At 35.4% G+C, this 22,880-nt stretch overlaps 3 protein-coding genes and 1 non-coding gene across 4 annotated transcripts; 2 read left to right on the top strand and 2 right to left on the bottom strand.

Moving 5' to 3' along the window:
* Positions 1-4,657: 4,657 nt before the first annotated feature.
* LOC132293983 (transcription factor bHLH63-like) lies at positions 4,658-7,646 on the top strand. Its single transcript, XM_059791681.1, has 7 exons — positions 4,658-5,559; positions 5,769-5,993; positions 6,081-6,215; positions 6,305-6,376; positions 6,462-6,671; positions 6,761-6,863; positions 7,448-7,646. The coding sequence occupies exons 1-7, from the start codon at positions 5,068-5,070 to the stop codon at positions 7,483-7,485; spliced, it is 1,275 nt and encodes a 424-aa protein (XP_059647664.1). The 5' UTR covers positions 4,658-5,067; the 3' UTR covers positions 7,486-7,646.
* On the bottom strand, positions 7,201-15,016 carry LOC132293984 (universal stress protein PHOS32). The gene is made up of 6 exons (XM_059791682.1): positions 14,651-15,016; positions 14,475-14,554; positions 12,736-12,854; positions 12,526-12,602; positions 12,391-12,431; positions 7,201-7,567 (listed from the first exon to the last, which is right to left on the bottom strand). The coding sequence occupies exons 1-5, from the start codon at positions 14,880-14,882 to the stop codon at positions 12,406-12,408; spliced, it is 534 nt and encodes a 177-aa protein (XP_059647665.1). The 5' UTR covers positions 14,883-15,016; the 3' UTR covers positions 7,201-7,567; positions 12,391-12,405.
* Positions 15,017-17,733: 2,717 nt separating this feature from the next.
* Positions 17,734-17,813, bottom strand: LOC132298115 (small nucleolar RNA U30). Its single transcript, XR_009479538.1, has one exon. It is a non-coding gene; the product is annotated as a small nucleolar RNA U30 (small nucleolar RNA).
* A 1,143-nt stretch (positions 17,814-18,956) lies between these two features.
* LOC132285828 (laccase-11-like) lies at positions 18,957-21,303 on the top strand. The gene is made up of 6 exons (XM_059788058.1): positions 18,957-19,086; positions 19,173-19,324; positions 19,424-19,668; positions 19,748-19,876; positions 19,961-20,884; positions 21,035-21,303. Exons 1-6 carry the CDS (start codon positions 18,982-18,984, stop codon positions 21,163-21,165), a joined length of 1,686 nt encoding a protein of 561 aa, XP_059644041.1. The 5' UTR covers positions 18,957-18,981; the 3' UTR covers positions 21,166-21,303.
* Positions 21,304-22,880: the final 1,577 nt, after the last annotated feature.

Raw genomic sequence — 22,880 nt, 5'->3', positions numbered from 1 at the left:
AATACCCAATATGTATACGTATATGAGAGACCATAGTTTTGTTTTATGACTTTGTATATTTATGGTTGCAAATAATAACTATCTGCAGTAGAGTAGTCCTGAGATATCTGCTGTGTGTTTCTGATTTCTTTATCTACATATATAGAAAGTGAAAGCGAAAAAGAGAGAGAGAGAGAGAGGGAGGGGGATGTGGGAAGTAAGATTTCATATTATACCTCGGATCTGCCGCTACCCTAGATTGCCTTCTCACCTCCCATCTCTCATCTCCATTATTGTTTTCCATATATCCATGAAAGATAAGATAAGAGGACTAAAAATAAACTAGTGTGACAATATCAAGGTCGACTAAGGGCTCTTCTTCTGGGAGTTGTAATAATAAGTTGATATGACTTGCATAGAAGTTTGGACTGCCCAATCACACAGCCTCCATTATCTACTTCTGCCAGCCACTCATTATTGGCAATCCAGTCAACTTTTTTCCTCCAAAAGGTCACCTCCAAGCTCATATTCTTCCCCATACTAGCATATTTTTACAACTTCATTAACTTTATCTTTAATAACTTAATTATTGTGAGCGTTTAACATAGATTGCCATGCATATTCGACGAGTTGTAACGTAATTTGTATTCTCGTATTTGTTAGATCAAAAGGATGCGTTGTTAGTCTCTATCCAAAAGTAATGAGAATGCAAGTTCACTGTCAGCATTCTTGTAGTAGCTTTTTACCTTTTTAATAGTTTGAGATCTCGACACGATCAATGGTTTATTATCTATAACTATATGCTTCGAAACGATCAATTTGACAATTAAAAAGTAATAATTATTTTTTCTTAGATAACTCCATTTTACCACTCACCTTGTAGAGTAATATGTAACTATCATCTTACCATGTAGAGTAAATTGTCAATAATCATCATTTAGCAGTGAAGATTGTTGTTAGTGAAATCCTATATATTCTACAAGAAAATTAAAAAGACAAATACATAAAATAAAATAAAAAATAAAAAAAAAATCTCACATGTATATGACGTTTCCCAAAATTATCCCAAAATTATCAAGATGACTGTAACCCTATCCGGATAAAGTGCCAATGTGCAATCTAGGGTACACCAAATATGAAAGCATTAAGACAAATACAGTATACTTGGGAGCCTTAAGTCAATCCAAATATATAGACGAAAAGAACTCGAGTAAGGAAATGAAAAACACAGAAACCAGTGGAGAAGGGATAGTTCTATGTTGAAGCAGCCCACATTGAAAGTGATTGAAGAAATAAGATGGAGAAATATAGGTCCCATTTGCCTTTAGTTTTGGTATAAGGTCATGTGTGAGTGTACAAAATTGAGAGAGAGAGTGGGACTTACTAGTAAAGTAGAGGGAGGTAGTGGGGATAATGGGCCCTTTGTTGATAATAGAAGTAGCCTTCATCCTCTCTGGACATGTTCCCACCACTCCAAATGATATCTGGTAGCCACTAAACTCCTCTGCTTCAAGCTTCAAAATGTCTGCATAATATGCAATTAAGGCATGATCTCAACTGTATATATATAGAATCTGTATAAGCCAAGCACATTTTAAAAAACCAAGTAAAACCTGATTTAGACAATTAGACTTGTATATAAAAGGCATCAAGTCAAAACTCAAGCATTCACACTCAGAGAAACCATACAGTACCAACGGGCTAGTCCTAGCGGTATCAGACCCTTACTTCCCAAAGGGAGGTCAAGGGTTTGTGTGTGTGTTAGTACCAATTAAAAAATAAATAAATAAAATAAAATAAAATAAAAAGAGAAGAGAGAAACCATACAGTAGCGCTAGCTAAGGCCACGACAATTAGCAAATAAACATGTTAAAAGTGTTTCTTGGAGAGATTTTTTATTTACTTGTCCGTTAACTATAAAACATCTGTGACAATGATTGATTCTTCTACGAATGGAAGTTAAAATTTCATATATTTGATGACGACAAAACTGGAAAAAAAATATCTTAATAACGGTCTCTAAGATGTTGTCGTTTTTCCTAATCAAGGTTAGTTGTCGTTTCAGCAACCTTAACTGGCCCGAAATGTCTATTAAGACTAGACATTTGATTCAAACTCGCTGATAATGTAACGGGGTGGACTACTAATTACAATACTACAACAAACAGATGGTGGTAGCTTCTTTCACACTGTCAAGGTCAGAGGCAATAAAGGTTTATATGAAAATGAAACTAAATCTATAGTTGATTGTGTTGTTCTCTCTCATTCTTGATAACAATTGTATGGAAAATTATGCAGCTTGTGGTCCCAAAAGTGTGATGCAGATATCTCAATGAATAGCAAAGATTTTAGAAGGGTGGGTTTAGGGTTTTAAGTTGAAAGTTAATTAGTCACATAAGCTTTACTATTAATGATAGGTTTTAAGTAGAAAGTTACATAAGCTTTACTATGAATGACAAAGATACCAAATGATGCTTACTCAAATCAAACTCACCCTCCCCATAGAAAGGGCGAAAAAAATGATGTAATTGAAAAGATAATTCAAGAGAAATGTGCTATTTTTAGAAGGGATGACTCAAGTCCTTAATACATGCAGAATTTCTGCTGCAGCATGAAATCATATGGTGGGTCTCCACGCGCCCGTGACACACCTCAGATTACAGAAAAGGGGGAAGATATTTTGTTTACTTATTATTTATTATTTATTTTTTTGGTCTCTTAAAGTTTTTTTTTTTTTTTTTTTTTTTTACCCTTTTGGGTCTTTAAGCAATGAATCATAAAACTATAATATGAGAGTTCAGGTGGTTTTTCCCTTTGCCTCAATCATAAAGGACACATTGTTAATACGCGGGTAAATTACACTGGTCTCCTTGAGATTTAGGCAAATCAAACATGGATAAACTGTTGAGCATTTATTACTTTGCCTTCCCCTAAACTCGTTCGTTGATTGCTGAAAAGTAACTTTGAAGGTAAAAAGTCAGTAATGTCCTTATATTATTTTTTATACGAGAAAAGAACAAAATTATACCAACGGGTCTGTGGCCTAACGGTATCGACCTCTTACTTTCCAAAGAGATATCAGGGTTCAAATCTCAGAAGAGACATATGTGTGTGAGTACCAATTAAGAAAAAAAAAAAAAAAAAAAAAAAGGGAACAAAATTATCATTTTGTATAATTTGGACAATAAGTCTGTCAAAAAGATACCCTAGGGTTGTCGTTGACATTAAAGCACCTCCTTTTCACATCTGACCTTTGCTATCGCTGACAAGAGCGTCATAAATTATCCTGAGGAGACTAAACGGAAACTTCATAAATCAAGATTCTGCTACGTTTAATTTGATTTACAAAGTAAAAGCTATTCATCAATAAACATCTGAGAGCTGGCAGAAACGCGCATCCTGCGCGTCGGATAATGTTGTTTGAACGATAGATTCATGTATCTCGTCACACCACCCTGGAGCATATAGATCCACCTGACTGATGAAAATTCAAATCAAATTCGCACATCCTATTGGGCACACAGACTCGAGAAATCCGAGGTTTCAACCGCCTTTTTTTTAAGAAAATCTGCCTCCAATTTTATGTGAATCATCATCTTCATCATCATTCTTGCTTTACTTCCATATGAATGGGTCAGCCACATGAATTCTCTCTCGCCAATCTTTGTCTATTATATGTCATTTCACCTACTATACTTCACTTTTAAAAAGTATTTTTAATAACTTCATCCCATGTTATTTTTTATCTTATTCTTTGTCTCTTACCTTGTAGCCTTCCTCGTTTGACAGACGCAGCAGTAGGTCAGTGTCTAAATTGTCCAAGTCTACTTTCTCTAATTTTCTCACCAATAAATGTTAACCCTAAACTCTCTTACATTTTAGTAATGACCCTATCCTCCTAATAACCCCACTCATCCATCTTAATATTGTCATTTCCGCTACATGAACTCATTGCCCTTGTTTTTTTAGATCTCCACACTCTCCTCCTAATAATATTCTTATAGAAATTTTCTTTTTTACTTATGTATCAATTATTTATTTAATGTGAATCAATGATAAAATATTTCAAAGTCATACAAAAGTCAAATTTATTTAAAATCATTGCGTTTTAGATTCACACAATCCACATAGTAAGATTATATTGAGTGAGTATCATCAATTCATAATATAATTACAACAATAACTGCCTATCCGAAGTGAGTCCCCAAAATAAAAAATGGTATTGGCTACAAGACACAAGTACTAGTACAAGTGATGTCAATAAGATTGAGGAGGGCGCGTGAATTTAATGGTTTCTGTTGGCGACACTCTAATTTTCAGGTACCAAGCTGCCAATCAACCCGTTCCGCACCGTCACCTTCCACATCATCAATCTGACATGTCAGACCCAAAGCGGTCCTTGGCTGCCACCTGTACTCGTACCCCCCAATACCACGTGGGTCAAGACGTAACCAAAATAAAATAACAAGAAAAGAAGCCGACCCACCTCGCCATCCTTCAACAGCCTAAAACGCCGTCTCCCTCTCTCTCCGTTTTGCCGTTCTTGGGACAGAGCACGTGGCGGTCATGTCATGCCGGGACCACAACCCACAGCCTCTGGTTATGGATACAGCCGATGGCTCTCTGCCCCAGTTGTGTGTGTCACTCTCTCTCATCTATCCTCTTTCTCTCTCTTATTTATTCCGGTTAGTTGTGTCAGATTCCGGCACTTGTTGTCAGACTTCCCGGCAGCTTTTTTTGTGTCAATATATACCCCACCCTCCCCCCTCTTTACCCTTACACATTCTCTTCATTCTTTTCTCTCTCAAACCACACACACAGCGGTCACCACTCACCAGCGCTAGTTTGCGTTAATTAATACAACATATACATACACAATATATTTATGTATGTATAGAGAGAGAAACTTAGAACATGATAGATAGTAAATGGTGAATGGTCTGAGAGGAAGTGGGTTAGGCACAATCCTCGTCACAGTACACATCGCCTTTTAGTTTCCATAAAGCACGCTGCGTACACTGGAGCAACACTAGTAGTTAGTCAGCTTTTTCAACACTTTATTTCTCTCTCTCTCTAAAAAGGGTCTTGATGATGAATCTCGCCGGGAATAGTACGGACATGAGCGTCCTCGAGAGGCAACAAGTCCGCATGAAGTGGCAACAAGAACAGCTTCAACAACAAAGTTATTTCGATGGGAATGAGTTCAATGTGTACTCTATACCAGCTCAGGCTCAGTTTGAGAGTTTGGTCAACTGTGACCCGGTTCTTAATCAGCTTATGAATCAGGCGGTGAAGGTGGATCCGGGTTTGGAAAACAGGTGGCAGGATTTCGGGAAGGTCGGTGGGGATGTTTCGGATTTCGGGTCATGTGAGTTTGTCAATGGGTCTGGGTTTGAGATGAATTATGCAATCCCAATTACTGCGACTGCAAGCTGCTCGCCGGCGATGACAGCAGCAAAAGTGGAGGTTGGGGTGGCTGACACCAAAGGAAGAGAGTCCGTTTTGCCGGGAAAGCTGAGTTCTGCAACTGCAAAAGAAAGCTTCAAAAAGAGGAAGGCTGATGAGACCCAAAACCCAAAGGTGCGTGCACATTTGAACCTCAGTATGCATACCCTGAATCTCTCTCTCTCTCTCTATATATATATATAATTGAACAACTTGATTATTTTGACAAATTGTCCCCAAAAAAAAAAAAAAAGAAGAGAGAGAGAGAAGAAAGAAAAGCTATCAATTTAACTACCACTATGGTTCAATGTGAACAAATCAAAATCTTTCTTTGAAAAATTTAGGTAGTGGCAGAAGCTGAGACCAGAAACAAGAGGATCAAAGGTTGTGCTCAAGACGAAGGAGAGTCCAAGATCACAGAGCAGAGCATTACCAATAACAATAACAGAGAAACTTCTACTGATACTTCAAAGGAGAATTCAAAGGTTTCTGAGGTTCAAAAGCCTGATTACATTCATGTCCGAGCACGTCGAGGCCAAGCCACGGACAGCCACAGCTTGGCAGAAAGAGTAAGTCTAAAAAAAACTGCAGTTTCGAATGAATAACTATGTAATATTGATATTCGCTAAACTCTGTAATATGTGTGAAATATGCAGGTAAGAAGGGAAAAAATCAGCGAGAGAATGAAATATCTACAAGACTTGGTACCAGGGTGCAACAAGATCACAGGAAAGGCCGGAATGCTCGACGAAATCATCAACTATGTCCAATCTCTTCAGAGACAAGTAGAGGTAACATACTCACTAATCAACATAGACACTTTATCCATTTCTCTAAGATTATATTCTTACTCAAGTGTTCTTACTTTTTACCAAAACAGTTCCTGTCCATGAAACTAGCAGCCATGAATCCAAGGCTCGACTTCAACATTGATAACCTCTTTGCCAAAGAGGTAAATAACAGCATATGCAAAGAATTAATACATACCATATATATATATACACACAACTAAAATGACTATGTTTCTGTATCAACAGGTATTTCCAGCTTGTGGATCCAATTTTCCAACAATTGGGGTGTCATCAGAAATGACTAATCCTGCTTACCTTCAATTCAATCAAATGCAACAATTAGTTTCATGTTGTGGGATGGACCTGGGGGTAACTCCTCCAGATATGGCACTTAAAAGAACTCTCAGTGCTCCTTTATCCATCCCCGAAACATTTCTAGACTCGTCCTGTTTCAATGTAATTTCTCTTACCTTTTAGTGTTTTCTTCCCTTGTAGCCTATGTTATGTGAAGTTTTCTCACGAAGATTCAACTTTTTCATTAGCAGCAAATCCAGCACTCCTCGACTTGGGATGCTGATCTACAAAACCTTTACGGTGCGGAGTTCCATCAAGGAAGAACGACTTCATTATCACCCCAGCAATTTATAGGTAAACAGAATCAATATTCAGCCCGTGTTTATGATATTCCATGAGTAGGAAGTAGAAAATGAAGCAGTGAATATTGCTTCACATACCAGAGACCATAGAGAACCCCGCAAATGTAAATGATTTTTCACAGGAAAAACTTGTCCACTTTCATTTGTATCAAGAAAGTTGATTGTTAGGTCTCTTTCTTTTTCTCAGCCTTCCACCTGAGATGATCAAAATGATGGGACTTTTTGCTGACAATAAACTGTTTTTCCAAAGAAAAAAAGCAATTAAAGGAATAATGATTTTTATTTCTTGATGGACACACAGCTGACAACTACGAATATCACAAATTCACTATCAAGTAAAGCACTGCATTGTTATGATTTTTTTAAAAGAAATGTCTCACTTAAAACAAGTAATCTTGTTGCACAGTAGATAGAATCAGATCAAACTAGTTGACTTCAGATATAAGATCTGTAAAAAACTCCCACTTGCTGTGTCACCAACCCATTAGTCATATACATTTTCTATGCACTAATATAACAGTAAATCGCATTAGCTCTAATTTCTGAACCTAAAGAGACGAATTTGGTGTTTTGCAGGTTCCATTGAAGCTAGCAACCTGAAGACGGAGATGTGAATCGGAATATTGATCATACAATTCCTTGGACAAGTTCAATCCAAATGCCTCAGATCCTGATTCTTTTCTTTTTTCTCTCGTTCTGCAAGTACATAACATATATTTTTGTATGTAAACTCGCAAAGTAGAAATAATAATTATAGTGATATGATACCATTTTACTCCGGCCTTCTATTGCATGTATGGTACTATGTTACAATAATTATGGTAAAATATGATTAATCTACGTCCCGGATAGAGAATATTTACAGCAAGGAGATGGGGATCAATAAATTAGGGTGGTTGTGTTTGACATGAAAGTAACCCCTGTGTACCAGACAAAACTAGGTTAAAGCTTGTTAAACTAACATGGCGTGTGATTGGGTATTAGAAGAGTTGCCAAAGAGGAAATGAAATTGCTGAAAAAAATACACAATGCAGATCAAGTGACACAAGTTGTCCCTCGGGTTGAACGAAACCTGAACAACAATTTTAAGCATTCCTGTGAAGGACAGGACATGAGCCAACCAGAGGACCCTAGTGGTTCTTTTTTGGACAGAAGGAGGCTTGTCAATCAAAATGTTGATAATTAGACTGGTGGGACAAATAATGTTGAATCTCTTTCTTTCTGCAAACAAGACAATGACATCTAAACCGTTTCCATAAAATTTTGTTAGGATGGTTATATTTACAAATTATGACTAATTGGCCAACTGCATCATTACATATTGATTATGGTCTACATATTATCGAGTTGAATTCCTAGTTTTGCTTGCCTTAAGCATATATAATTGAATTGTCCCATAGCTATATCATGTGATAACTCATGTTCTAGTCATAAAAAAAATAATTTTTTTTTTTTGTAAATTCTCATTGATCAAGCAAACAAAAAAGGGAGTAACAGATCCTTTTCGGTATTGTTTCTCTTCTCTATGTCACGATTGTCTGCCAGGCTGCAGGACTTGCATTATCCTCGAACTATTTTTAGTTTACATTGAGTTAAGTTTAAATGTGATCGCATAGATCCTGGGTGTTTAATAGCAGTATCTGTCATAGCTGTGAGCAAACTGTTCATATGACAATTTCTCCTTTTGTAATTAATTTGTATAATGTAGTACTGTCTAAATAAAAAAATAAAAAAAGAGAGATTAAATTTGCGTGTAAGTGATATATCTAATGCTCAGTAAAAAATAAAATAGTAATAGGGTAATGGCAGTTATATTTATATATCCAATGATGGAGACCCACATCCATTTAAAACTTATCTTCATTTTAGTATAGTAGTGTTGATGAGTTTATCAATGACAATTATTGCAGCTCATAAGAACAAGCTTTTTTACATAGGTCAAAAGTTATAATGCACTTAATGTCAGTAGAGCTTATAGGATACTAGAATGATTCAAGGTATAAAAACATACGTACAAAATCCACTCAGATTTGCTACAGAATATCTTAAGCCAATTGAATAATATCATATCCTATTATTCCTTATACTACCTCTTGAGAAAGAAGCGAATAGTAGTATAGAATCGAAGTAATGATCTACACTCCACATCTTATTCCCCACATAAGTTAGACACCAGACTAAGTTTCAGAGTCAGAAAGATCAACCCTATACCCCAAAAAAAACTTTTAAAAAATTGTTGCAAAAGTTTTTCGTGTTAAAAAATTAGCCAAAATTTTGACAAAAGGATGTATTTTCCAACATCACCCCGCCTCTTCCCACCTCACTCCCTCTCTCTCTCTCTATCTCTCTCTCTCTCTCTCTCTCTCTCTCTCTCTCACACACACACACACACACACAACTCTGAAAAATCATTCTTACCTTGCTTCCTCTGTTTATGAGTATACAAAAATTTATTAGAAATAACCAAAATAAAGAACTACTCTTAATTGCACCAAGATAATTCATTGTGTGGGCTACCCACTCTACACTTATCACACACATTCCTATCTACTCACGTCTTATTGCTAAAGGAAGGCTCTTTTCAGTGTTGGGTTGCAGCTATGGATGGGGACCACCAAAAGTTGCCTATGCCTTCACTGCATCTTGTTGTTCTTGAAGCGCCAAGAGCCTCAATTTTCCTTCATTTTCAAGCCATAAGTAATGGTGAGAGGTGTGGACCCTGACACATCCTCAGGCAATATTTCTTCGATTCTCTCTGCCTCACTTGATGGCGAGAGATTATGAGGCCCACTTCAGTTAGTGTGCAATTTTCCCTTCTCAATATCTAAGATTTCTGTGCTCGGTTTGCACATAGTGAAAATCCAAGGAATGAAAGCTAAAACCTAAAAAGATTCCCTAGGCTGTGTTCAATGTTAGTACAGCTCTCCAGCCCATATTTGTTAGGATCAATGTTTAATCAGCTCCAAAGCTACGAGTCTTTTCGTCAGCATGCACGTTTATGTCTTTTACTAGTCATTAGAATCCTTGCAAATTATCTGCACAACATTAAGAATCAACTAACTTTCTTTGACAATAAGGCAGGGGAGGACGGATGAAAACGTAACAAATTCGATTTTCAATTTTCGGCTTTAATTTGTCCATAGAGTTTGTGCATGGCAACTATGGTATTCTTGTGGAATTTAATTTGACATAACCAAAGGTTACCCCCAGTCAGGTTGGAGCCAACTGGATAACTGATTTTGTGGGCAATGCAGAAGCCCAAGCCCCAAGTGGTGCAGGTCTTAGGTTTAGTTATAGGGACCCATACTTGGAACTATTGCAACCCAATGTCTTGAAAGGAATTGTGAAAAGCTACAGTACTTATACACCGTCTTCAACTAATTTGTTTGAATTACAAATCAGCATAGTAATACAAAATTGTTACTCCATGAGCAAAACTGAGGCCTAGACTGGCCTAGCCCCAAAGATCTATATGGCATGCCCAACTGACTATAGCCTAGTGTTAGAGACCAAGACACGACCGAGAGCTTGAAGCCCATATAACTAGCACCTGCTATTGGAGGAGAAGAAAAGATAATAGAATTAGGAATTTTAGTAAATTAGGGTTACTTAATTCTGTTCATGGAAATTTTTGGTAATTTTAGTTTTGGGGTTATTTTCGTATTTTCCAATTTTTACAGTTCCTAGAGTTTGATTATCGAGAAGAAAAAAAAAAAAAAAAAAGAGTTCCTAATGTTTGATTATGATCTTACCTATATAAAGGCTATTAAATAATCAAAATATTCAGCTTTGATTATTGGAATATTATTGTGGTTTGAGAATACTTTGGAATATTATCATGGTTTGAGAATTCTCTCTGTCTCTTCTTCTCCCTCGTCATTTTTGTTCCTCTCAACCCCTCAGTCTATCCAACCTATCTTTTCAATCTATCTTCTCATCTCCTTATTCTAGCCTCATCTCTTCTTCTATTTTCTCATCTCCTGCTTTCTTTCTGGTCCTGCATCAACTAGTTGCAAAATTAAGGGTTTGTGTTGCAAGAACTACTGAGTGGCAGAGTTGCAAAACTGCAGAGGTATTGAAGATGATTTTCCTAAAAGGAAAGTGCGATTTAGTGATCAATTAGCAAGAGCTAAAAGTAGATATGGGACCAAAAGTCCAAGCTAAAACTATTGACTATGTGGAAATGGAAGTTGCTTAAGGCAATGACTAATTTTTCCACTAGCATCTAAGTTTTTATAACTGGTCTCAATAATTTTGTATTTTGTTGTTCTTTTCTTCTCTCTCTCTCTCTCTCTCTCTCGCTCTCTCTCTCTTTTTTTTTCTTTTTTAATAAGTACAGACAAACCCATCGCCCAATGAAAATTGAACACTGCATTCTACCTTTCGGAGTTTCAGGGAATACCACTCAAGCTACCCGGTACTTTTATAATTGGTTCCCATTTGCAGGTTTCTTTAAAAACACTTTTTCACGTTCCGAAGCAGTATAATCAGAGTTTATAATATAGAGTTAGCAGTTCGTGTATCAAAATCATCAGGACAGAGGACAAGAAGCTTTGGGGAAACACATAAAGAAGTACAAAGGCTTGCCATTTCATGATGAATTCATCAACTATCACCACTGCTGTCAGTCATGGCAAAAGCACTGCCAAACACTCTTTCACTTGGTCTCAGCCATGTCAGAGGCCTCCTTTTCACAGTGTAAATTCATGTTAAACTGTTTAGGAGGTCTGCATATGAGGATCCAAATGGTATGAGCAAGTTAGATGAAAGTGGCTACCTGAGACACTATTAATACTTAAATGGATAAAAGGCCAGCAACATAACTAGAAAGAAACGCTTTTGAATTGAAGTTTTTAAACTAGATCTACAACTTCAAGAATCGCAATACTTTGCCTCAATTTCTAGCCAGAAACATGAATAATTTTGCCATACATAAGATTGGTCTATCAAAAGCAACCATGATTTGGCTGCTGGGGGCTTCAAAGATGAGGCTTGGTGAGGACCTATTGCATGAGATCAAATGAGCATAGAATGTTTTATTTCAAGCCTGATGTGAAAGGGTATAAGTTTAGAAAAACGTTCCTAAAGATGTGAGAGTTATGGAGACAGAGAAGCAGCAGTACTGGCAGACTAGTTTAACAGCATTTGAGATGGCACAGAAATTGCAGCTAGGCCAGATGAGAAGTGAATCCCTCAAGCTTACACCCTCTTGCATTTTTTCATTCTGAAATTCTTAGATTGTTTATACTATATATTAAACCATACATTACTTATCAAAAATATATATATATATTAAACCATACATTGAGTTCTACAACAATTCATCTTCAACTGAATGATCATATAGAACTAATACAAATAAAATGGTCACAGTTCATAGCTATGTGTGGCAACTATTTTTGACATGTATTAAGATCATATAAAACCAAACTTGTCTTCATTACAATACATTGTTACTACTTACAATGATAGAAGGTTTATAGGGATGCAGAATCATCAGAACTGGAAGAGTTTCTTACCTTTTGCTAGTTCGACTAAATCACTGATTCTTCTCCAGCCTCTGCCAATTCCATACAACATTTGAATTTTAAATCCTGTGACTATTAAAAAACACTGAAAAGATATCTAAACATTAATTAGGTCAGATATATTACCTTTTCCAGGAACAATTATAATGGGTGCTGATTTACAATTGTGGAAGCAATACTCACTCACACTTCCCTGCAGTACACTGAAGAGAAACGCACAAATCATGAGCCCGCACAGAGAACCAATCCATTGGCTTACGTAGTACCCCAGGTGGGACAAATGTGTATGGGCGTGTGAAAGTTGTTTGTGTAACTGAGAGAGAGAGAGAGAGAGACCTTTGGATTAAGCTTCGGCCTCTGGTGCCCATGACTAGTGCCACAGGTTTTAACCTTTCTGCTTCCTTGCAAATTACCTTTCCAGCATCTCCTTCCAGAATCCGAGCCATTGTTTTCACCTATTTCCATATGAATAATTGAATATTATAAAACTAGTAAACACAACTTGTAAAATTTTATTGCTGACTAATAAAAGTATAGTTGGAGGTTGGAATTTCATACGTTAAATCAATTTGTCATAGTTTTAAAATAAGGATTGATTTAAGTTTATCCAATAAAACAGGTTAAATTTTGTTTCAAGTTGATCAAATTACATTTCCTTTAAACTAAGGAATTTAAATCTCCTTTACACTAAGGAATTGTCTTTGTTAGGCTTTAAAAGATAGGGGAGCATGTGATTGAATAGGTTTGAGTGCAAGACAGTGAAAAGTCTATTAATAATGAGTGATGCTACATTAACTACCATATTTTAACGACGTAACTATCTTTTCTTCCTTTTTTCAGTCCAACAGCCCGGGCAAAACAACAGAGAGTAACCCCTTCTTAAACCATAAACCCTCCCCCTCCCCCAATGCCAGGAACGAGACTTGAATCCTCACCTTCCTATAAGAAAGAAGCAGATTTACCACCTAATCTAAACAACTGATAATTTATTTTATTTCAAAGCGAAATGAGCAATCCTTATCTTGTGCACGAATCATAAACTTGAACCTTTAACAAATATACTTCATAAATAAAGCTGCAAATAAAAAGAACTGTTCAGGCTCAACAAACAAGCCAAACTCGAGCTCATTTATAAAATGAACCAAGCCCAAGTAATGTTCAACTTGCCTCGTATAGGCTCATGAACATGAGCCTAGTATAGGCTGATAAATGGGTGACTCGTATAAATTCATATAGCCTCAACTGTAAACACTTGTCATGAAGGATTTTTTTTTTTTTTTTTCACTAAATATTTTTTAAACTAGAAGTTGACCAGTAGAACATGCAAAAACTCTGATTAACAATAAACCATAAGCTCGTGAAATATTTTCACTGTATTTAGTTATCATTTAGCATCTAAATCCACAAATGCCCAATTCAAAAAATCTACATATAAACCTAGCTGAACATGTTCAGAAACATGTATCTGCGACTCATCAAACCTAAAGCAATAATTTTGTCAAAGAACAATATAGCTGATCAAGTAGCACTGTGTAACGGTTGGGTGCTTGCCCATTTACCCAAAAGCTTGAACTATTGGGTAGACATCCGATTCCAATGTGGGACAAATAACTTTTATTACATTCTCTCCTACCCAAACTCGAAACGCCCTCGGGCCACCCTGCCTACCCGGGGTGCTCACCCAAACGCCTTCAGCACCGGACGCTCAGCGTGACACCGAATCAAGGACTAGGTTTGGCTCTGATATCAACTGTAATGGGTGGGCGCTTGCCCATTTACCAAAAAACTCAAATTATTGGATAGTGCTGCATACCCACCCATTTATACCCAATCACTTTCCCATCCGATTCCGATGTGGGACAAATAACCCTTGTTACACACGCAGATGGCCTCCAACACAATAAGGAAATTCATTAAAATCCTATACGAGTTATAATATTCAAGTTCATTTCAAATTCCTTTTCTTCCCGATAGAGTATTTCACGTTTCAGTTCTATACTCTTAATTTATTCTTTCAGGAAAAAAAATAAAAATATAAAAATAAAATAAAATAAAAAAATATCAAAAGCACTCACCATAGCGACCTGGAAAGCCTCCACAGCAAGCTTCTCCATAAGGTCCTGTGTTGCCTCGTACACAATACCGTTCTTCAAACCTAATTAAACACAATATTCAAAATTGATAATTCAAATTCAAACATTTTATTGAAAATAGAATATGTAGATGTGTGTGTGTTTGTGTATAGACGTACTGGAGACGACATGGACAAGATGAACGGTGTCGGCGAGCCTGCAGAGGTGGACGAGGGCCCAATCGAAGGCGTGTTTGCTATTAGGGCCATGATCGACGGCGATGAGAATATCACGGCCGCGACGTCTATCGCCGGTTTCTCTCTCCAATTCCGGCTCTGGTATCACCGGTATCATCGAAGGCAGCTTCACTTCCATCCAGTTGTACTCTTCTTCCTCCATTAACGTTTCCATTCTCTCTCTTCTCTTCTCTTCTCTTCTCTTCGCTTCTAATTTTCGATTAATTAGAGAATTGATCAGAAGGTAATAATTGATTCTGAAATAACAAAAGGACGAGCTCTGGTTTTGAAATGTCCCCACACTTTTTTTGCACAGCCGCCTAGGAGTTTCGTGTTGAAATTTTATACGTCGGAATTTGGCGGTTTTTTTTTTTTTTTTTTTTTTTTTTTTTTTTTTTTTGTGAAATATAAGTATTAGGACAATAAAATGAAAAGAAATGGAATGAGCAAATGGAAATTTTAATGGTATCTCTATATTTGAAATAAATAAAAAATAAATTAACAAGAATATTGTTGTAATTATTAGATAGTCAATAAAAAAGAAAATTTCTGTTGCTAGGAATAAAAAAGAAAATTTTAAGAAATAAAGGATGTTTAGTTCAATTTTTTAACAACATGACTAAATATAAAGTTCTTCTGAAAATTATTTTTAATAAACTTAATTAGAAAAATACATTTTTTTTTTCCAAATAACTATCTATTATAATTTTGTATATTTTGAGTTCTTCATAATTATTTATCCAAAAATGAAACAACAGATTTTGAAATTTGTTTTCCAAAAGATTTTTACATAAAACACATAAAATTTCCCCTTCTGGCAAAAATTGTGCCGCTGGTTAGTTCTTTTTTTCGTTTTCAAGATTAAAGAGAAAATTGATACTCGTGAATGGTCAAAAAGTGTACACTTGATTTACTTTTCAAAAGTAATTTTCTTAAAACTTGATTTACTTTTCAAAAGTAATTTTATATTTTAAGAAAATTGAATAATATATATATATATATATATATAAAATATGGATATTCATTTTGCTGAAGAATTGCTTTTATAAAAAAATTGTGTGAAAAGAGTTTGTGTTTCAAATATCTGTTTTTTACCCTTTTTTTTTCTTTATTTTTAGGACTGTTAAGATATAAATAAAAAAAGAGTCTTGAAATCTAAATCTAAGGGCCACACAACCAAAGAGGATGAAATTTGTCCAGCATCCAAGCATTATCTATTACAAATTACAATTGCAAAATAAATAAATAAATATTACAAATTACAAGAACATTTTTATAGAACAAATGCATGGTTGCCTTTTCTTTTTTAAAAACAACTATGAAGTGGAGCTTTTTAAAAACAATTGCATTTTTAGCCCTCCTTTGTTTTCACCGGATTGTATTGATGCTCCATTAACGGCAGTTAGTGGTGGTTATCTTGCTTTATGTATGTCCTAGTTTGGACCTGTATTGTAGCCTTGGGCTGCTTTTTCTTATGGGCCAAGCTCAACTTTTGTAAAGTTCTTTACTTAATGAAAATTGCTTTAATTTGAAAAAAAAAAAAAAAAAAAAAAAAAAAACTATGAAGTGTATATACCAATTCCCTTGCTCAAAACCAATCACACTAAAAAAACATGTTTCGCATTTTCGCGTCGTAATTGGAAGAGCTAGAAGTGATTTTAGTTTTTAATAATGTTTGATAACAAAAACAAAATTACAATTTATTTGTATAGATTTTTGTTTTTTCATTTTTTTAACCTAACAAAAAGAGGATATCAATAATAGAACAATGGTCAAGGAGGTCTAAATATTTCCACTCCAGACCTATGAAATGGGTACAAGGACGTGATACCCTAAGTTAACCCCCTTATAAATTATTATTTTCAAGTTAATCTTTATCTCATATCAAGATTAGCACTATGCCACATCACTTTACAAATAAAAATATTCAAAACAAAATAAAAGTTAAATTATTTAACTTTATAAATATTTATATGACATGGCTAAGTTATAATCGTAGATGTATATAATGCGTAGTGGTATACCACTCTCAATAGTACCTATTCTTTTGCAGTATTTTGACTACAACTCAATTCTACAATATTGTAGACATTTCTATATGTAAACACTATACACTTCGACACTAGATTGCTTCTATGTCTATGTATATTAGTCATTCATGCTAAGTTGATAACGCCCTTTGGCAAGCTCCAAATTGTGTGGTGGAGATACTGCGTTAAAGTTGTTTTTTTTATGATAATGTTGGCGTGTAATGTAATAGATAAAATAAAATGAATTATAAAAATAAATTATTTTTTTAAAAAGTTAGAAAAAATATTATTTTATTAATTTAGATGATATGAAAAAGAAAAGAAAATAATTTAACTTACCAAAATAATTTTAAATACTAAATAAATAAATAAATTTGTATTAAATGAATACCGTATATACTCTCAATTGTTTATTTTATACAATTTTAATTAAAAAATTAATAAAATACGAATTTAATTGTTTATTTTAATTAGAAAAATAGTAAAATATGATTTCAATTGTTTATTTTAATTTTGAAAAATAGTAAAATATGATTTCAATGGTTTAAAATAAAATAAAATAAAATATATGAATTACTAAAAATATATTTTTTCAGTCGGCTAGTTAGGTTGATAAAACAGTTTTCAAAAAGAGAATTTTATAACAGAATTTTAAAATTCTGTTGAAAAAATTGGCGATTTCCTTAACCAAATTGAAAATTGAATTCTTTTCCTTTTGGGTTGAACAAAAAAAAAAAAAAAAGTTTATCATAAAAACCTAACCTCTGTTTTAGCATGAATAATTTTAATTATTTACCAAAAATATTAAATAAAATCTAGAATTTATTTTTCTTTTTTGTCATAATCTATATACATAAATAATTCCGCAAAGCAACCCAACAAAAATTAACATAGGTCACATTAAAGACTAGTCTTGAATCCAATCTACCAAACACAACATAAAATTTTGGGGATAAAGTTAACGTAGAGGGATGGGATTGAAATCAAAGAGAAGGTGCTCAGAATCATTGGAATGGATTAGATTTTATCCTCACAAACCATCAGATTAACGAGATTATAATAAGCTCATCATCGCATCCTTCTTCTTTCAGAAATAGAACGAACATATATATATATATATATATATATATACAGATACGAAAATATATAAACAAACACACACACACACACACACACATATATATATATATATATATATATATATATATAATGCATATGGTGGGGAAACCAGATGAGTCTAAGAGGAGAAATCGAATGCTTGAATACTCACCACTTCGGCTCCTGATCACTTTCAGAAGCAGCCCTAGCCGACGTTTGATTAGGGTTTCGTCTCTCGTCTTGTTATTTATAGAGAACTAGAAGAGAATGGGCAAGGGATGTGCGTCAAATTACTCAATTACCCCTATTGTTTATAAAGTTTGTCAAAAAAATCCTAATTTACATGGAATTCCTCTTTTATCCTTAGTACCAATTAGTATTTCTCTGTCACAATTGTCCCTAGTTAATTTAACCACCACAAAGAGAAATATAAGTGTGATTACAGTTTAACTTTACTCCTCACAAAAATAAAACAATTATTATTTTTATATTTTCTCTCTAATATATTTTTTAAGCACGATAAATGTGGTTTAATATTAAATTCAAGAATTTTAATAAGCAGAATAACTATGAAAATACAAGTCACAAAAGCTTAGAAGGAATGTCATCCTGAGTCCTAACCGCCAAAGAAAATATTAAACTAAGAATTTTTATGCCATTTAATATAATCCCCAAACTGATTGTTTCTGAACTCACCTCTAAGACATCGTTTGGTAGTTTCAAAAGAAAGTGAAAACTGATATTTTAGCGATTTGCTGAAATTTATGGCACAAAATGGAACCTCTCAGGGTTCAAAATTGAGGACTTGTGACCATAAACAACATAGTATAATTCTATACCTTTTCCTTAACGGTAAAGCTCAGAGAGGCCATGTTTGGCTTTACGTTGCTCTCATGCTTAAACCTATTATTTTATGCAATAAACCTGAGGTTTCTGAGCTGTTTTTGGTTCCTCTACTAGTTGGATTCACACCCTTTTGTCCCTATCAGTATTTTGCTTCAAAGCTTTGGTGTACTTCCCCTTACATTCTCTACCTAATCAATACCACAACCTCTCTTCATCCCCTATAAAACCACTAGACCTTGACTCCCAATATTGTATCCAAACAGAGCCTACACAAGTAACAAACACTTTTGACTCGAGAAGATGGTGAAGCTCAATAGCCTTTTCTGGGGTCCTTTCTTTTTCATTTGTTTCATTGAATTCGTCTCTCTTCGCGCTGATGCTGCTGTGAAAAAGTACCAGTTTGATGTGAGTAGTGTTATATACTTGCCATTTTGCTTCTTGGGTGATATATTTCGGGTGATACATATTTCTCATTCATATATAATTTTCAGATTCAGGTGAAGAATGTTAGCAGGTTGTGCCATGCCAAGCCCATTGTTACTGTAAATGGGATGTTCCCAGGACCTACAATCTATGTCAGAGAAGGCGATCGAGTTCTAGTTAATGTCACGAACTATGCACAATACAACATGTCAATTCACTGGTAGGACATGTAGAGGGTCAATTGATGTTTTGAAAATGTTATGACATGTGAACTACATTTGTCTTGCTAATGAACATATAATATGGTGGTTCTCTGCAGGCATGGATTGAAGCAGTTCCGTAATGGCTGGGCAGATGGACCGGCTTATATAACACAATGTCCTATCAAGACAGGGCATAGTTACACCTATGATTTTAATGTGACAGGACAGAGAGGAACTCTGTGGTGGCATGCACATGTCTTCTGGCTAAGAGCCACTGTCTATGGTGCTATTGTCATCATGCCCAAACAAGGGACACCATATCCTTTCCCTCGGCCTAACTCAGAATTTAATTTACTCTTTGGTGAGTTAAAAAAACAGATTGACCATTTGTTTATGCTAAATTAGCCTATGAAGTAGTCATTTTCTTGTTAATGGTATAGGAGAATGGTGGAATACTGACGTTGAAGAGGTTGTTAAACAAGGCAACAAACTGGGATTGCCTCCAAAAATGTCAGATGCACATACAATTAATGGCAAGCCAGGGCCACTCTTCCCATGTTCCGAGAAACGTAAGCTAAAATTGATTGCATCAAATTTTACTTCCTAAATTCACTGGATTTGCTTCTAAAGTCATCTTTTATCGGGTGCTTCAGATACCTTTGCAATCCAGGTTGAGCAGGGAAAGACATACCTTTTGAGGATCATCAATGCTGCACTTAATGATGAGCTTTTCTTTGCCATTGCTGGGCACAACATGACAGTAGTGGAGATTGATGCAGTCTATACCAAACCTTTCACAACTCAAGCAATACTAATAGCACCTGGCCAGACTACAAATGTTCTAATTCAAGCAAACCAAGTGCCGGGCAGATATTTTATGGCCTCTAGGCCATTCATGGATGCACCACTTTCCATAGACAACAAAACTGCCACAGCCATACTACAATATAAAGGCATTCCAAGCTCTGTAGTCCCAACCCTTCCCCACTTACCAGCAGCTAATGACACAGCCTTTGCACTGAGCTACAATTCCAAACTTCGGAGTCTAAACTCTCCAAAGTTCCCAGCTAATGTACCACTCAAAGTTGATAGACATCTTTTCTACACAATTGGCTTGGGTATTAACCCCTGTCCAACTTGCCAAAATGGAACTCAACTTACCGCTTCCTTAAACAACATTTCTTTCGTAATGCCCCAAACTGGCCTTCTCCAAGCTCATTATTTCAAGCTTAAGGGAGTATTTAGAACAGACTTCCCAGACCGCCCTCCAACACCTTTTAACTACACTGGTGCACCACTTACTGCCAACCTCAAGACTTCATTAGGCACACGGTTAAGTAAGATTGCCTTCAATTCTACGGTAGAGTTAGTATTACAAGACACCAATCTTCTCACTGTGGAGTCTCATCCATTCCATCTTCATGGTTACAATTTCTTTGTTGTTGGGACTGGTATTGGGAATTTTGATCCTAAGAAAGACCCTGCAAAATATAACTTGGTTGATCCTCCTGAAAGAAACACAGTTGGAGTTCCCACTGGTGGTTGGACTGCGATAAGGTTTAGGGCTGATAATCCAGGTACAGTCCACGAACATAACCAAATCACACAAGGACTAAGCTAGTAAAAAATATAAAGGAAAAGAAAAAAAATATCATGACTCCTTTATTGTCTTTAAACCAGCACATAGTACATTAGTGCTCATACTAATCTTTTTATATCTTTTTCAGGTGTATGGTTCATGCACTGTCACTTAGAACTTCATACCAGCTGGGGATTGAAGACGGCCTTTGTGGTAGAGAATGGACAAGGCTCAGATCAATCTATTTTGCCTCCACCTAAAGATCTTCCACCTTGTTAGTTGTTTGGAGTCGAATAAATTTGTTTGGGGATGTATAAATTAATTCTTATGGGAGCTGACACTTTCTTGTAACAATTTCTTGCAAAAAGCAGGATACAAGGACGAAAATTTTAATAATTTATATTTCATTTTAAGTTCCACCGCGGCTCTTTCACTTCTCTCTTTTGTCTGTTTCCACTTCATTTGAAGCCCCGCCAGACAAAACCTCGCTCTGGAGCTTTGACCCCTATGGCCCTAAACCTACTCGGACATCGCTCTTCTTTGCTGCCAAATCAGTGATTGATGTAGCGTCACAAGGCCACTAGCTTATCCATTAACTTGTTACAAAATTGGCAATTACCATCCTAATCTTGGTTAAGCCCTGTGTCATAGTCAGTTTCCACTCAGCTGATTTCAACACATCTACAAATCATCTTGGATGATTTGTTGAAAGCTACAGTGCAGAATTCCAAGTCTCAAGTGTCACTTAGTGTTGAGAGTGGGAAGAGTGAATTATGTTATGAACAACTTCTGTTTTGAGTTGTAAGAGTGCATAATCGATGAACATTCTTGAAATGCAAACTAAAACAAAAGAAAACACAACAAATACAAAAAACAAACCCTTTTAAATTGGCTATCACAAACTTAATGCTGAATTCATGTATCAGAAGGAAGAGAAAACAAAACCACCTTTACATTCTTTGAATCTCAATCCTCCTAATTGCACAGCTGAAATTGCAGAAATGCAGTGAAATTATCAAAACACATTTCGCTCAAAATGCCATGTACAATGAAAATCCCATCAAACAACAAAGCCCCTTGAGTACATAACCAATGAACAATCTGAAATGCAAACTTGAACAACAGAAAAACAACAAATACCAAAAACAAACCCTTTAACTTATATTGGCTATCAGAAACTTAATGCTGAATCCATGTATCAGAAGGAAGAGAAAACAAAACCAACTTTACATCTTTGAATCTCAATAATCCTAACTGCATAACAGGTCAAATTGCAGAAATGCAGTGAAAGATGAACAGATATCATCAAACACATTTATCTCAAAATGACATGTACAATGAAAATCCTCATAAAACTATAAATCCCCTTCATGAAAAAAATCTCAAAACATGTGTACTTGAAGACCGAACCACCTCAACACAAACAAAGCAATGTAAAACCAAGTTATAATCTCCAAAGCATCAAGTTAGAATTGAAATGAGGCATACCAATAATTATAACTCTCAAAGTTAATAGACATCTGTTCTACACAATTGGTTTGGGAATTAACCCGTCCAACTTGCCAAAATGGAACTCAACTTACCACTTCCTTAAACAACATTTCTTTTGGAATGCCCCAAACTGGCCTTCTCCAAGCTCATTATTTAAACCTTAAGGGAGTATTTACAACAGACTTCCCAGACTTCAAAACTCCAACACCATTTAACTACACTAGTGCACCACTTACTGCCAACCTCAAGACTTTACTAGGCACACGGCTAAGTAAGATTGCCTTCAATTCTATGGTAGAGTTGGTATTACAAGACACGAATCTTCTCACTGAAAGAAACACAGTTGGAGTTCCCACTGGTGGTTAAACTGCCATAAGGTTTAGGGCTGATAATCCATGTACAGTCCACAAGCATAACCAAATCATACAGGGTTCTAAGATTGTCAAAAATATAAAGAATAAAGAAAAAAAAAATGATTCCTATATTTTCTTTAAACCAGCACA

This window comes from Cornus florida, unplaced genomic scaffold (assembly GCF_030987335.1).
Source record: "Cornus florida cultivar Cherokee Brave unplaced genomic scaffold, ASM3098733v1 CherokeeBrave_3.0.0_Hap2_Chr02, whole genome shotgun sequence".
NCBI lineage: Eukaryota > Viridiplantae > Streptophyta > Magnoliopsida > Cornales > Cornaceae > Cornus > Cornus florida.
This window is presented reverse-complemented; position numbering and strand designations above follow the sequence as displayed.